This window comes from Echinops telfairi, unplaced genomic scaffold (assembly GCF_000313985.2).
Source record: "Echinops telfairi isolate 266 unplaced genomic scaffold, ASM31398v2 ScPeMD7_2;HRSCAF=8, whole genome shotgun sequence".
NCBI lineage: Eukaryota > Metazoa > Chordata > Mammalia > Afrosoricida > Tenrecidae > Echinops > Echinops telfairi.
This window is the reverse complement of record NW_022103898.1, coordinates 4037333-4050942: the sequence shown is the minus strand read 5'-3', so window position 1 is coordinate 4050942 and position 13610 is coordinate 4037333. Positions and strand designations below refer to the sequence as shown.

The 13610-nt window shown below is 62.4% G+C and overlaps 1 protein-coding gene across 1 annotated transcript in view; it reads left to right on the top strand.

Moving 5' to 3' along the window:
- Positions 1 to 13610, top strand: part of GRAMD4 (GRAM domain containing 4) — a 30692-nt gene that overhangs the window by 2047 nt on the left and 15035 nt on the right. The window contains exons 2-4 of the mRNA XM_004700218.3: positions 2098 to 2311; positions 6153 to 6273; positions 12117 to 12237. Coding sequence (XP_004700275.1) covers positions 2147 to 2311; positions 6153 to 6273; positions 12117 to 12237 — 407 coding nt within the window. The 5' untranslated portion in view covers positions 2098 to 2146. The remainder of the gene's footprint in view (positions 1 to 2097; positions 2312 to 6152; positions 6274 to 12116; positions 12238 to 13610) is intronic.

Genomic DNA, 13610 nt, shown 5'->3' with positions numbered 1-13610 from the left:
GGGTTTCTTCGCGGGCACAGAAAGCCTCATCTTTCTCCCAAAGAGCAGCTGGTGGGTTCGAACTTCCGGGCCTGCAGTGAGCAACTCAACTCATAAGGGCGAGCCGAACTCTTCAGGTGTGCTTAGGAGCCCCTGTGGCGTTGTGGGTACAGGTTGGGCTGCTGACTGCAAAGTCAGAAGCTCGGGCGAAAGGTCGGAAGCTTGGGCCAAAGACGGTTCTTTCGACACTTGTACACTTGTGATAGAGTTGTGGTCTAGGAAACCCATGGGCAATTCCACCCTATCCGTTAGGGTCACTGTGAGTCTGCATCAACAGGATGGCTGTAATTTTGAGTGGGTTCTGAGCTGGGCTGCTTGCTATGCGGTCAGGAGTTTGAAACCAACAGCCACTCCTCGGGAGAAAGACGGGCCTTTCTGCTCCTGTGAAGAGTTGCCCTCTCGGGAGCCCACTGGGGTGGTTCCACCCTGTCGTGTTGTCAGCCCTCCACACGGCTGGTGAACCCTGAGCAAAGAGCACGGGTGTCAGTGAAGCCGTTCCGAGGTACAGTGATTTTGTAAGATTCCCTCCAGTTGTGTGCAGCCCACTCATGCTCACACACCATGCACAGAAACAGCCGTGCAGTCCCGTGACGATGTCTCGTGCGTTGTGACACTGGGAAACGCAGTGGGGAGCCTCCTTTCTGCCCTTGCGATCTCAGCGTCTGCGTGTGCATACCTGGCGCAGGTCTGGACACCCCAGGCTGCCTTCCAGAAAGGTTGGACTTGACTCCCGTGTGTGGATACTCGGCCTCTGGTTTCCGTCTGGCGGACTCTGCCAGTTTTATAGACAAGTGGAGGGGACCGTCCACTTGTTGTCTGCGTCTGCCCTGGCCGGTGACTCATGGGTGCGGCTCTTTCCCGGCGTGGGCTGGCACTTGGAAGCTTCCTCCTGTGACCCTCTGGAGAGGGGTGGTTTCCTGTCACGGGGGCCGCCCTAGTGGTGTTTGGTCACCATTGGCCGCCTTCCGTGCAGTGACCGTCAGCCATGAGAGGCCGGGTTCTCCAGGTGGCTCTTGGGCATGCACTTCCTGAGTGCTGCTGCCCACGTGGCGGGCTCCACGGCCTATTTCCTCCTGGTTCGCTGCTTTGGGTAGCAGGGCCTCTAACAGCATTGCTGTGCTGCTGGTGGGTCTGGTGCCAGCTTTTTATTGGGGTGGGGTCCGGGCCCCATCCAACGGCCCCGCCCACTTTGCCACATCACTGAGGGGCCAGCCCCACACTGGTGTTGCTCACCCTTGCCCTCCCTGTGGCCCCGTCTGTCTGTCCTCCGGCAGGTGCAGGTGCTGCCTCTCTGAGCAAGTGCGCAGGGTGGGCGGGGATTGCTGGTGCCTTTGGCCTGTGACTCAGGCCCAGATCCTCTTCTGGGAGGTTGGACTCTGCATGGGGGGGGGTGGGGTGGAGGAGGAGGTGGTGATGGAGGTGGCAGTGGTGGTGGAGGTGGTAGAGGAGGTGGAGGTGGTGATGGAGATGGAGGTGGCGGTGGTAGAAGAGGAGATGGAGGTGGAGGTCATCGTAGAAGAGGTGGAGGTGGTGGTGGAGGTGGTAGAGGAGGTGGAGGTGGTGATGGAGATGGAGGTGGCGGTGGTAGAAGAGGAGATGGAGGTGGAGGTGATCGTAGAAGAGGTGGAGGTGGTGGTGGAGGTGGTGGAGGCAGAGGTGGTGATGGAGATGGAGGTGGCGGTGGTAGAAGAGGAGGTGGAGGTGGAGGTGATCGTAGAAGAGGAGGTGGAGGTGGTGGTGGAGGTAGAAGTGGAAAAGGTAATGTTAGTTGCTCTCCATTCTAGCCCAGCACCCTGTACCCAGCTGTCTTTTGTCCACCACAGGGTCCCCCCAGGGGCCCTCACCCCCGGTGGCTGGTGGGCTTCCTTGGTCGTGAGACTTTGCCCTCTCTCGGTTTCTGGGATGATCTGCTGTGAGGCACAGGTCACACGTCCTAACCTTTGCGTCTGCCACAAATGCCCCTTTCGGTGCGCCCATTTCTGTTAAGAATAGGGAATGTGTGGGCGGTAGGGTGAGCCCTCGTGGGTGTGTGACGGCCCTCCCCCCCCTTTCCCACAGGGAGCCCTGCCGTCATGTTAAGGTGAAGCAGAGAGGCCCGGTGCTGAACATGCTAAGGAGGCTGGACCGCATCCGGTTCAGAGGTCACAAGCGCGAGGACTTCCCCGACCTGGTGGAGTCGCCCACCGCCTCGGACACCGAGTGTGGAGACGAGCCGCCCCTGAAGGCCCCTCGGAGCGTGGCGGCCCGAGACAGCGAGGAGCTGAGGGACCCCGTGAGTGCCTGGCACCCCCTGCCCTTCCCTGAGGGGTTGGGCAGGGAGTGCTGCCTATGGCCCCACCCCAGTGGTCGGGTGAAGATGGGGGGCTGGCATAGCTTGGGCAGTGGACTCTGTACCCCGTCTCCATAGGGATGGAAGAATGGGGAGCTGCCCCAGTCTGGCCTTGGGCCCTGTCCCGGGGGATGGGGGTGGGATGTTGGACTGAAGGGGGTGTCCCCTTGGGTGGCGGGGGGCTGTCCTTGTCCTCCGATGCTGAGAGAGCATGGCCCTCGTGGGTCTGCTTCTGCCAAGCTGAGGAGAGGCAGGCAGGCAGACACGGTGTGTCCCGCTCATTGTGACCTGTGCCCATGCCCGCCTCCCGCGGGGCTCATGGGGTGGGGCTCTCAGCCCTGCTCAGTGGCAGGATGGGTTCTCCCCTTGGGAGGGTCCCCTATTGGACCCTCTGCCTCCTGAGGGGTGTCTCAGATAGAAGGCACCCTTGGGAGCCCTGGCATGGGTGGGGGTAGGGGGCAGGCAGAATGCTGTCTGAGGCAGGGACCCCCACCTGTCTGCCCTCAAGGGCTTGTCTTGCCCACTTGGCTGGGCCCGGGTGCCTGTCCCTGAGTCTTGGTCAGCCCTGCAGAGTCTGTCTGGGACCGTGGGCAGTGTGCACCCACTGTGCACCTTGCTTGGCAGGGGACAGACACAGATGATCCCTGACTGCCGGAAGCTTTTGAAAATCAGCCCAGTGGTGGCGGGGGCCCCACTGTGGCCTCTTCTGGCCTCACAGAGCCACTGAGCTTGGCCTGGGCCTGCCATGGCCCTCAAGGGTGAGACAGTCTCCCGCCAGTGGTGGGTGCTAGTGGCCTCTGGGCCTGCCATATTGCTGCAGGCTGACAGGACGTGGCATGGGTGAATAAGGGACAGCTGCCTCTGGGGCCCGCCAGGCTGCAGGACACTGCCCTGCTTCTGGTGCTCACGGCAGCCCAGCCGCTGTGCAGAGGGCTGCGGGCGGCAGGGCTGGAAAAATAGCAGTCTGCCTGGAGGGCTGGGGTCCAGGATCTGGGTGGTGGGGACCCTTGGAATGAGGGTCTGGCCTGTGGAGGCGACCCTGACGGGGAGGGGGCAGAGCCATGGCCATGCTGTCTGTCTGTACTCTGTCCGTTCAGTCAGGGCTCGGGGGTCAGGGGAGCGGTGAGAAAGTGGATCCACCAGGCTCTGGTGAGAGTGGAGGTAGAGACCCAGCCCCTACCAGCAGTGCACTCCTGTTTGAGTGCACATGAGGGTGGGCAGCAGGAGGTGGGCCAGGGGGCTGGACACCTAACAGCAGTGCTGCCGAGGGTCCCAGCCCGCAGGCTCTGGCACAGGGCACGGGGATGCCCTATTGGGTGTGGGGACACCTGCTGTAGGGTCACCTTGGAGAGGGCTCCTGGGGTGGGGTACTGGGTATGGGGGTGCCTGCCGTGTGCAGTCACCTGGTAGGGGGAGCACCTAGTGAGTGGGGGTGCCTGTAGTGTGAGGGCATCTGGTGTGGGGATACCCGGTGTGGGAGCACATGCAGTAGGGGGTACCCATCTCCACTATGGTCAGGTGGGTAGAACCTGTGAGATGTGCCCTTCCCCAGAGCCAGGAGCCACTGGGATCGAGCTGAGCACTGGGTTCAAGCCAGGCCTGCCTTGGGCAAGCAGGTGGATGGTGAGGTCTGGGGGTTCCAAGAGAGGGGACCCCCTACCTGCACATCACCCCTCACACCACTGCCTCAGTCTGGCCCCGCGCCCTGCCCTCCCCGCCCGCTGGCCTACCTCTGGGAGCTCCTGTGAGCAAGAGGATAGGCTGGGTTCATTTGGGGACATTGACTGACAGTGTCCTGCCTCCAGGTGCCTTTACCTGTCAGTTGAGACCAGGAGAGATGCCTGGGTGGGGCTGTGGGTGGGGAGAGCACCCAGACTGGGGATTCGGAGCTCACTGGTTAGGGGGAAGAGGGAGGGCGTGTCGGCTCCAGGCCTCTGATCCTGCCAGTGGAGACCTGGGTTTAGTGGGCAGGGGGAGGAGTGCAGACTCTTGGGTGGGGTGGGGGGTGTCAGTGTGAGAGCTGACTGTTCTGGGGGCTCATTGGGGGCGCTGTGTGGGCACCCCTGATAGGGGGGCAGAAGTGTGAACAGACAGTGATGATGGTGCAGGGAGGGTCGCAGGGCCGGATGGGGGGTAGACAGCGGGGTCCACAGGGGACCAGGTTCTAGGTGCCATGTTGGTGGGTGGCAGGTCAGCACCTGGCTGAGGCAAGGGCCCAGGGTCAGGTCAGAGTGAGGCAGTGGCGGAGGAGAGGGATTGAGGCAGGGCGGCCCCATTCCCTAGTTGGTGGGGGGAGGGGGGGGCTTGATGTGGGGGACTGAAGGCTGGCCCCACCCTGAATCGGAGAGCCCCTGACACTTGTTGGGGCATTGTCCCTGTAGCCTTGTATCCTCCACTTCAGGGGGGTGGTTAGAGTGGACACGATACAAGCGTCTGGGTGCTGTCAGTGTGCAGGCCGCTGCAATTATTCATGACCGTGAAATATTGATGAGGAAAAGCTGCTCTCGGCCTCTGTGAGGCTCCTCGTGTCTGTCCTGCCCCCTCTGCTCTGGCCAGGAAAGGCGGGGTGCCAGGGGGAGGCCCGCACACACCCCTCTGCTCCCTGCCCGCTGTGCCCCCTCAGGCCAGGCCCTGATGGCAGGGACCATGAAATGACACCCCCCACCCCCCCCAGCCACCAACACCAGCCTGGAGCCCAGGTGGGGCCACACCTGTTCAGCAGGGGTCCCAGCCTGCTGAGTGGGGTCCTTGTGAGCCTGGTGTTCATGGTTCCCTTTTTCTTGCCTGCCGACCTCAGGCAGTGCCTGCCCTGTCTGGGTTCTGGGGACACTCAGGGATCTCAGCCTACAGAAGCTCAGGCCCAGGACGGGGCAGGTGAATGTCCCAGAGGTCAGACACCCCAAACCTGCTGTCCCTAAGGTTTCCTGTCCTCTTGGCTGCTGCTGCAAGCAGGGGACGTGGGTTATTGCAAGGCCACCCGATGCTGGCCTGGGCAGATCTGCCCGAGGGGGTCAAGGAGACGAGGCTGGGCCTCAAGCCCCTGGTGTGTGGGGGTGGGGTGGGTGGGAGGCCGCTGGGCCACTGTGGCAGCTCGTGGGCTGAAAGCCAGCCCCTGGCACGCCCAGGTGGGCAGGCTGCCCCAGCTCCTCCCCCTGCCTGCCAGCACCCGTGTCCCAGCTGCACATGGGGAGCCTGTAACCTGAGCAGCTGCTACAGGCCTGCCGAGTCCAGTCCCGGTGCCTTGGTCTCAGGGCCCGGCCACCACCCGGGTTGCCCTCTCAGCCCAGCTGGTGGGCTGTGGCTATGGCCTCTCCCTTACCCCTGTCCCCGCCCCTCCTCCATTGCCCTCTAGCACCTCCCTGTCCCCTGGCCCTCCCCCAGGTCCCTGCCCTGCAGCTCCCAGTAAGGGGCTCTGAGCTTGACAGGTCACATGCCCCGTGCTGTCTCGGACTGGCCCCGTGTGCACCCAGGCCTGCCCGCCTCCCCAGCTCCTCAGCGCCCAGTGGCGGTGGCGGCAGCAGTGAATTGCTGGGTGCCGCTGCCACCACCGCTGAAGGTCAGGCTGGTGACGGCCGGGGCCCGAGCCTGGCAGCGTTCTGGGTGGAAGTTTAGCCTCTTCTTAGTTGGTTTCCTAGTGGCCGGCTTTCTGAGGGGTCTGAGATGTTCCTGGCCCCAGTTCCGGAAGGCGCCCCACATCGCCCCCCTCGGGGCCTGTGCATCTTGGAGGACTGCGGGAGGAGGAGGAGGTGTTAGAGCTGCTTTGAGCGCCTCTGCTCTCTCACAGGCTGGCCCGGGGACCCTCATCATGGCTGCCGGAGTCCAGGACTTCAACAGGACAGAGTCGGACCGGCTGAATGAGATCAAAGGGCACCTGGAAATCGCCCTGCTGGAAAAGCACTTTCTCCGTGAGCGTCCCTTGGGGATGGGGACTGGGACAGCACAGGGGCAGGGACAGGATGGGGGCGGGAACAGCACGGAGGCAGGGGTGGGAGGGGACAGGACGGGGCATGGGGAAGGGGGTGGGTTGGATGACTTGCCTGCTGTACTGCCGTCGGGAGCTGGCTGGAGGACACGTGGGGTCACAATTGTGATCCGCATGGCATCCCCGGCAGTCTGCTGCCCCAAGTCTCTGCTGGGGCGGGAGGCCATTGTGGATCGGAGACGGTGTGGCCTTGGAGCATTTTCCCGGCCTCTTCACGGGTCCCGGCACTGGTTAACTCGGACTGTGTCAGAGTTTTGTGCTTCTGGAAAGTTCCGCAATTCCATGCCGAGCTGGTCTTGGGCCCTCTGCAGCTCAGCCACAGGGACACGTCTGCCAGATGCTCTTGGGAGATGGTTCTAGAAGGGGCTATGAGGGGCTGGGGGGCCCCGAGCTCTGCTGTGGTCCCCTGACCCTACTTTGGTGTCCTGCCTGCGTGAGAGGTGAGGGCGCTGGGGCCCACTGGGGAGTGCCTGAGCCTCCCTCTGAGTCAAGGCAGTAATCTTGGTGGCTCCCGGCAGGAGTCTGGACCTCATGGCTGTCAAGCAGGTCACATGGAACCTAGGTGCAGGGTGAGGGGTGGACAGTGCATTGGCTAAGGCATGCAGTGGGGCCTGGGACTTGCCCAGGGCTGGCAGCCAGTAGGTGCTCAGTGCACATGTGGATGAATGGGCACAAACTCACACCAAACTCATGGCCCCTGAGTTGGCCCTGACTTACAGCCACCCTGCAGGACAGAGTAGAATGGTGCCTGTGGGTTTCCGAGACTGCAATTCTTGATGGGAGTGGAAAGCCTTGTCTTTCTCCCTCAGAATAGCTGCTGGTTTCGAACTGCCGACCTTGTGGTTAGCAGCCCAGCATGTAACCACTACTCCACCTGGGCTCCATTCTGCCACAGGAGACCTTTCTGAAAACGTTGACAAGCATGGATATCACTCTGAGGACAAAGATGCGCCCCGGCCCAAGCCAGGGTGCTGTCAGCCGCCTCCTCTTCCCGAGCCAGGAAGACAGCAGAGGAAGCCATGCACCGGAAAGATGGCGCTGGAGAAGAATCGGGAAAGTACCGGGGACTGCTGGAAACTGTCCTGAAAAAGTGACAGTCAGAATGCTCCTTAGAGACTTCTCTCACATATCCTGGACATGTGATCGGGAGACACCAGTCCCAGAAAAGACATCCTGCTCGGTGAGGTGGAGGGGCAGCAAAAGAGAGAGGGACCTTTGGCGAGGTGGACCCACTGACCAGTGGCTGCCACAGTGGGCATCAACGTAGCGACTGTGAGGATGGCGAGGGCCAGGCCGTGTTTCGCTCCACTGTGGTCGCCTGAGTCGGAACCGGCAACTGCATCCGCTCCCTGCCTCTGAGTCCCTGCCGACTCATCGCGATGGCTCCGTACGGCGGTGTAGAACTGCCCCTTGGGGGGGGTTCTGAGACTTTAAATCTGTATAGGGGTCAAAAGCCTCATCGTTTGCTTCAGCTGAGCGGCTGGTGGGTTCGAACCGCTGACCTTGCAGTTAGCATCTTAACCCGTAGCATCCAGCACCATCAGTGTTCCTTTCTCAGGAGCCTGGTAGGACAGGTGCCCAGGGAAAATGGGGGCGGGGTTTCAGTCAGGGTAGGCTGTCTCCCTGAGATAGACGGAGGTCAAGCCAGGCGGGGAAGCCCCTGACTCCGACTGGTTCGAGCACTGGGAAGGCAAGGTTGGCCAGTTGTTCCCACTCGGCTCTCTGGCCACTGCGGCAGGAGCAGTGGGGAGGGTGTGGCTTGAGCTTCTAGAAAGGCCTCTTGCTGGTGAGTTGGCCAGCTGCCTAGAGATGGGCGGCCAGGCGAGCGTTCACTGAAAGAGGGATGGGGCTCAGCAGGTCGGACTTCTGTGGCTCCGGCCCCCACCCGACCAGGTGGCAGGGCTGCTTTCTGTCGGCCCCAAGCTCAGACGGCCGGCTGACTGGAAGGAGGTTTATTTAAAGTCTGTCACTTGACTTTTATTTCTGGCTGAAGTGGGGCCTGTTGGGTTGGGTGCCAGGAGGATCCTTGTTTGAGAGGTCTGCTCCTGCAGGTTCAAAGAGAGCCTCCAACTCCCATGCCTTTTGTTCAGCCCCTTCCCTGGGGGGCAGTCGGGCCCTGCTCCCTGGGCAGCTGCTGCAGCTCACCCAGCCCTGTGGAATTGACCGGGGTTGGTGGAGAGTGCCGTGGTGTGCATGCGGGAGGGGAGCACTTGGGGGGATCGGGGGTGGTGGGCACTGCCATGGGCCGCCTACCTGGTGCTGTTGGGGCTGGCTGGGGCTCAGGAGATGAACCCCCAACTTGAGAGCCGTGTTGGGCAAATTTGCTTCAAAAGACTAATCCCAGGTCAGCCGGCATTTTTCTCGAGCCCTCTCTGGGGATGCATGCCCAGTGGCATGTGAACGCAACCACATCTTTTCTTTAAAAAAAAAAAAAAAAACTTACTTAAACAATGCCACGACATGCTGTTAACTTAGAAATCAAACCGTGTGACGCTACATATTTATACGAGTTTTATAGTATCGAACGGTGTGCGGCATTGGGGGTCATGGGTTCATGGCTCGGAAGGGTGGAGTAGGTGGTCGGCCAGTCCACGCGTCTTCTTTTCCCCTTGGCGGTTACGCTTCAAGCAGTCTTTGACTGCGCTAGTCTGCGTCACTGAAGCCGATGCTCTCGTGACTGAAACCGGCCTCCTGGGGTTAATAACTCCATGCGCGGTCTCGGCACATTGACACGCTCCCGTGGAGAGGGAGGCCCACAGAGAGAACTCCCAGGTGAGAGGGCCTGGGAGAAAGTGCACGGGGACATCCTTTGTCTCGCTCGACGGACACACGTCAGCATGCATGGTGGGAGGTCAGTGCCAACGGTTTCGGAGATCGTCGCTGAGGAGATCGAGCTGCGTCCACAGGACACGTCCCGTGCCTAGCGTTCAAGTACTGACGAGCACAGAGCCCACTGGGCCAGGGTGCACCTGACGCCAGCAGGGGTCTGTCCAGTGCCCTCCGGTGCCTGTCTCGGCAGACGCAGAGCAAGGAAGAAGGTGCTGGAGAGGAAGAGGGGACGTGCCACGGACTCTCAGAAGGACAAGCGTCTGGCTTGGAGGAAGCACGTCTGGAATAGTCCTGAAAGGCCAGGGTGGCGAGACGTCTCCCCCTGCGCTCTGGCATGTCGTCAGGAAAACCAGACCCTGGAAAGGCCGTCGTGTGGTTGAGAGAGGAAGGCCCTTGACGAGCCGACCTGATAGCTGGGCTCCAACCTCAGGACACTTGTGAGGACGGCGCAGGACCGGGGTGCGTTCCGCTACGAGTCGGTGCTGGGCTGACAGCCGCAGACAACAGCCTGCTGTGCCTTCCATGCCCTGTGTGTCCACAGCAGTGGGAGAGGCCGGGCTCTGGGTTCTGGGGTGAGTGGAGAGGTGGTATTTAGGGCTGGGGGAGCTCGGGGCAGCTGGATGGGTGGACTGGGCAGACGCAGAGCAAGGAAGAAGGTGCTGGAGAGGAAGAGGGGATCCCACTCCTAGAGCACCTGTCCCCCTGGGTCGCCGGGCCCAGAGGTGACCTTCTGAGAAGCCAGCTCAGCATTTCCTGCCCTGCAGGCAGCCTCCCCCCACCCTGCCCCACCTCACTGGCAAAGGCAGGCGGAATCCGTGCCAGGCATCCTGCCGCCTGTGCCCTGTGGTGAGCGGTGCTATCAGTGACCTAAATGTGTCACCGTACTGGGCGGGAGCCCCACTCTTCAGGGCCCCAGCAGGGGTGCCCATGGCTAACTCAGCCTTTGTGTGGCAGGCACCAAGCAGGCCCTGCCCAGAGGGAGGCCGGGCAGGTGAACAGTGAGAAGCCCCTGGCCGCGGTTGTGTCTGTAGCACTGTGAGGGCCACCAGCTGAGAACGGGCCTTCCCATAGCTCCCGCTGAGCGAGGACTCGGGGACCAGAGCCCCCCACCCCAGGAGATGAGTCTCTGGCCTGGTGGCCAGGCCTCTCGGCTGGCTGGACGGTTCTGCTTAGCCTGTAGCTGCTTTGGGGAGAGGGATTCTTGGAGAGGGTCTTGGCTCCACAGAGCAGTGCCTGACCTCAAGGGTTCCTTCACTGCCCCCCACCACCCCAGGGCCAGTGGCAGCATTCTGGGGCCCAGGTGTTTGTCACTGGGGGGAACCCGTTGGCCAAATCCCAGCCTCCAATGTGACATCCCTCCCCGATCCTGGCCGTGGGAACATGTCACCTCACAGGACAAAGGGACTTCATGATGTGACTGAGTGAAGGGCCTGGAGGTGGGTGGGCATCCTGGGTTATGGGGGGGGGAGGGCTGATGTTACCCCCAGGGTCCCTGTAAGTGGCAGGGGCAGGCAGTGGGGCAGAGGTGGAGCTGAGGGTGCCTGGGTGTGCGCATGCAGCAACCAGGACTGTGCGTACGGAGGGTGTCGTAAGCAGGGGTCATGTGGTGACCTGCAGGCAGAGCGGCTGGAGGCCGTTGACCAGGGAGAGCCAGAGTGGGGACACTGGTCCCCTGCTGCTCTGAGGCCCCCTCATGGGGGAGGGGGTGAGCAGCTGTGTGGGGCATGTGCCCTTCCCTGAGGACCAGTGGAGGGGTGACAGGCTGACTAGGACAGGTAGCTGGGCACAGTGGGACCCACTCTCAGAGAGAGGCCCCTCCCCCTCCCTCACCTGGTGAGCACCTGGCTGGCAGGTGTCATGCAGCTGGCCCGGCCGTGTCTCCACCCAGCCAGCCTCCTTGAGCTCGGCATGTGCTGGGCTGTTGCTGGAGAGGGCCCGGAGTGGGATGGGGTGGGGGGAGCCTGTGGGAATTTCTGGACCTGTGGGGGCGCGTGTGGTGAGGTGGGCGGCAGAGGCTCCATCTCCGTGCCTGGGGAACCAACCACGTATGAGGTGAGGATGCAGCCTGGTGCTACAGGGACACCAGTTCCACCAACCAAGGGGCACAGGCACCCACCAAGTGCCATGGCCAGGTGGGGGCCAGCACCCAGCTGTTTATAATGTGACTGACACCCTCGTCAGGCAGGAGTGTCCCAGGTATCTGTCATGAGCATGCCCTGGGAAAAGGTGTTCCCATGGGTCCCCTGCTCAGGTGTGCATGGCGTGAGCAGGAGCCTGATGAAGGGTCAGGCTGGGGTCGCGCTGTGAAACCTGATGTCTGGGCCCCCCATAAATCCCACCCCTGGGGACTAGACTGGAGTCCTGAGCCTTGCTCATGGGGTCCTGCAGTGAGCTCTGATGCCTGTGCCCCCAGCATTCCCCGCCCCCCTCCACCCCCCAGCAACCTCCCAGTGGGCCTGTCTTGTGGGGACATGGTGGTACCCTGGTGGAAGGCTGGGGTGTGTGCTGCTCAGCCTGGGTGTTGGGGTCCGTGTGCTCCGTGTGGGGAACCTGGGTTCTGGGGTGCCAGCACTTGTCCAGTGGGGCGGCCTGGTCACAGGGTCTCCCCAGCTGGCGGGGTCACCACGTTTGTCACTGACTGACACAGCCTGGCCCGGGGTTCAGAGGTGTACGTAGGTGTATGCCCAAGTGTGTGCACAGGTGTACCTGCTGCCGATCTCAGGCGGGGGTGGGGAGGGCAGCAGGTGAGCCCAGGCTCGCAGGTGCACTTCCAACAAGAAGCCCTGAGCAGTGTCCATGCAAGGTGGTGGGGGGGGGTCTTGTTGGCCCCCCATAGAGGCTGAGGTGGTTCTGCTCTGCGCTGTCCTGGCATGGGCTCCTGGTGGTGTCGAGGTGGTGACTGTGGCCCCCTCCTACCCTCGCCCCCAACACCCACAGAGGAGGAGCTGCGGAAGCTGCGGGAAGAGACCAACGCCGAGACGCTGCGTCAGGAGCTGGAACGGGAGCGGCAGAGACGGCTGGAGCTGGAGCAGAGGGTCCAGGAGGCGCTGAAGGCCCGGTACGTGGGGCCACAGCTAGGTACGGGGACTACATCCAGGTATGGGCCACAGCTAGGTACAAGGGCCACAGCCAGGTACGGGGGCCACAGCCAGGTATGGGGGCACAGCCAGGTACGGAGGCAAACCCAGGTACGGGGGCCACAGCCAGGTATGGGGGCACAGCCAGGTACGTGGGCCTGGTGGTGGCCCAGGCCAGGGCCGGTGTCTGCTGCCCAGGGCTGGGATGTAGCCCGCGGGCCTCACCTTTGTGTGTGCCCTCACACCCCCTGCTGTCAGTGGTGTGAAGCCCTTGGCTTCTCTAGGTGCTCGGTCCCACCTCAGAGCATCAGGGGAGCACCTCCCCATGTCCTGGAGGGGTGTGATGGCAGAGCTGGGGGTCCTCAGCTTGGCCCCTGCTTCCTGGTTTGAAGCCCTGCTGTGTGGTTACAGAGAAAGGGTAGGTTTGTTGGGAAGGTGGCTGCCCTCCTGTGCCTCAGTTTCCTTATCTGTATAGTGGGGGTGTGGCAAAAGTAGTGGGAGCCCCAAATCAGGAGGGAGGCAGCCAGGTTGGGGTCAGGAGCAGGATGGCGGTGGGAGGAGCTCAGACTGCAGCACTCTCTGAGAGCCTGTGCCCTAAAGTGGGGGTGGCGGGGTGTGGGGGTGGGTGGGTATATACCAGGTAGGGACACGCTGGCCAGACCTCACTGTATCCTGGCCCTGTTGGTCATAGGGCCTCACTCTCCCACAGCACCCCACTGAGCTGGCATTGACCTCGGGTCTGCCTCGGTCCCCTTTCCTGGTGGGTGCCACCTAGGCCCTGGGGAGGAGGTGTCTCCTGTCCCCCTACCCCCACCACATGGGTGATATTCCCACCCCTTTAGTGCAGGCACTGACCTCTGCCCCATGGGACTCCCCCCATCTCCCACCACATAGACACTGTCTTCTGCCCCCCAGAGAGCTGAATGGGTGCCGTTAGGCTAGCCCTTGTTGCACCCATGTGCCCCCCCACACGGTGGCCAAAGCAGCCTGGGAGGTCTGACCAGTGGCCCCTGCATCCCACCTGACCCCTGAGCCCCTGACTCCCACTGTGCACAGCCCGCCCCTTTGGGGGCGCGTGTCGGCCTTGTGTTGGTCAGTGTCCTTTGTGAGGTGGTCGCCCCTTGGCCAGGGCTCAGGGTCGGCACAGAGCACGGCCATTGGGGCTGTCCCTGGTGGACTTTCAGAATCGCGTCTCCTGGCCTTTTCTCCCACGCTGCCTCTGGGGGGACTCGAACCCCTTGGGTGCCTCCAGGAATAATGAGCTTTAACAAAAGACCACTGGGTCCTCTTCATCCAGGTGTGATGGCCTGACCCCTGGGGGTGGGACAGCGTGCAGCGGCCCTTTGAATCTGCT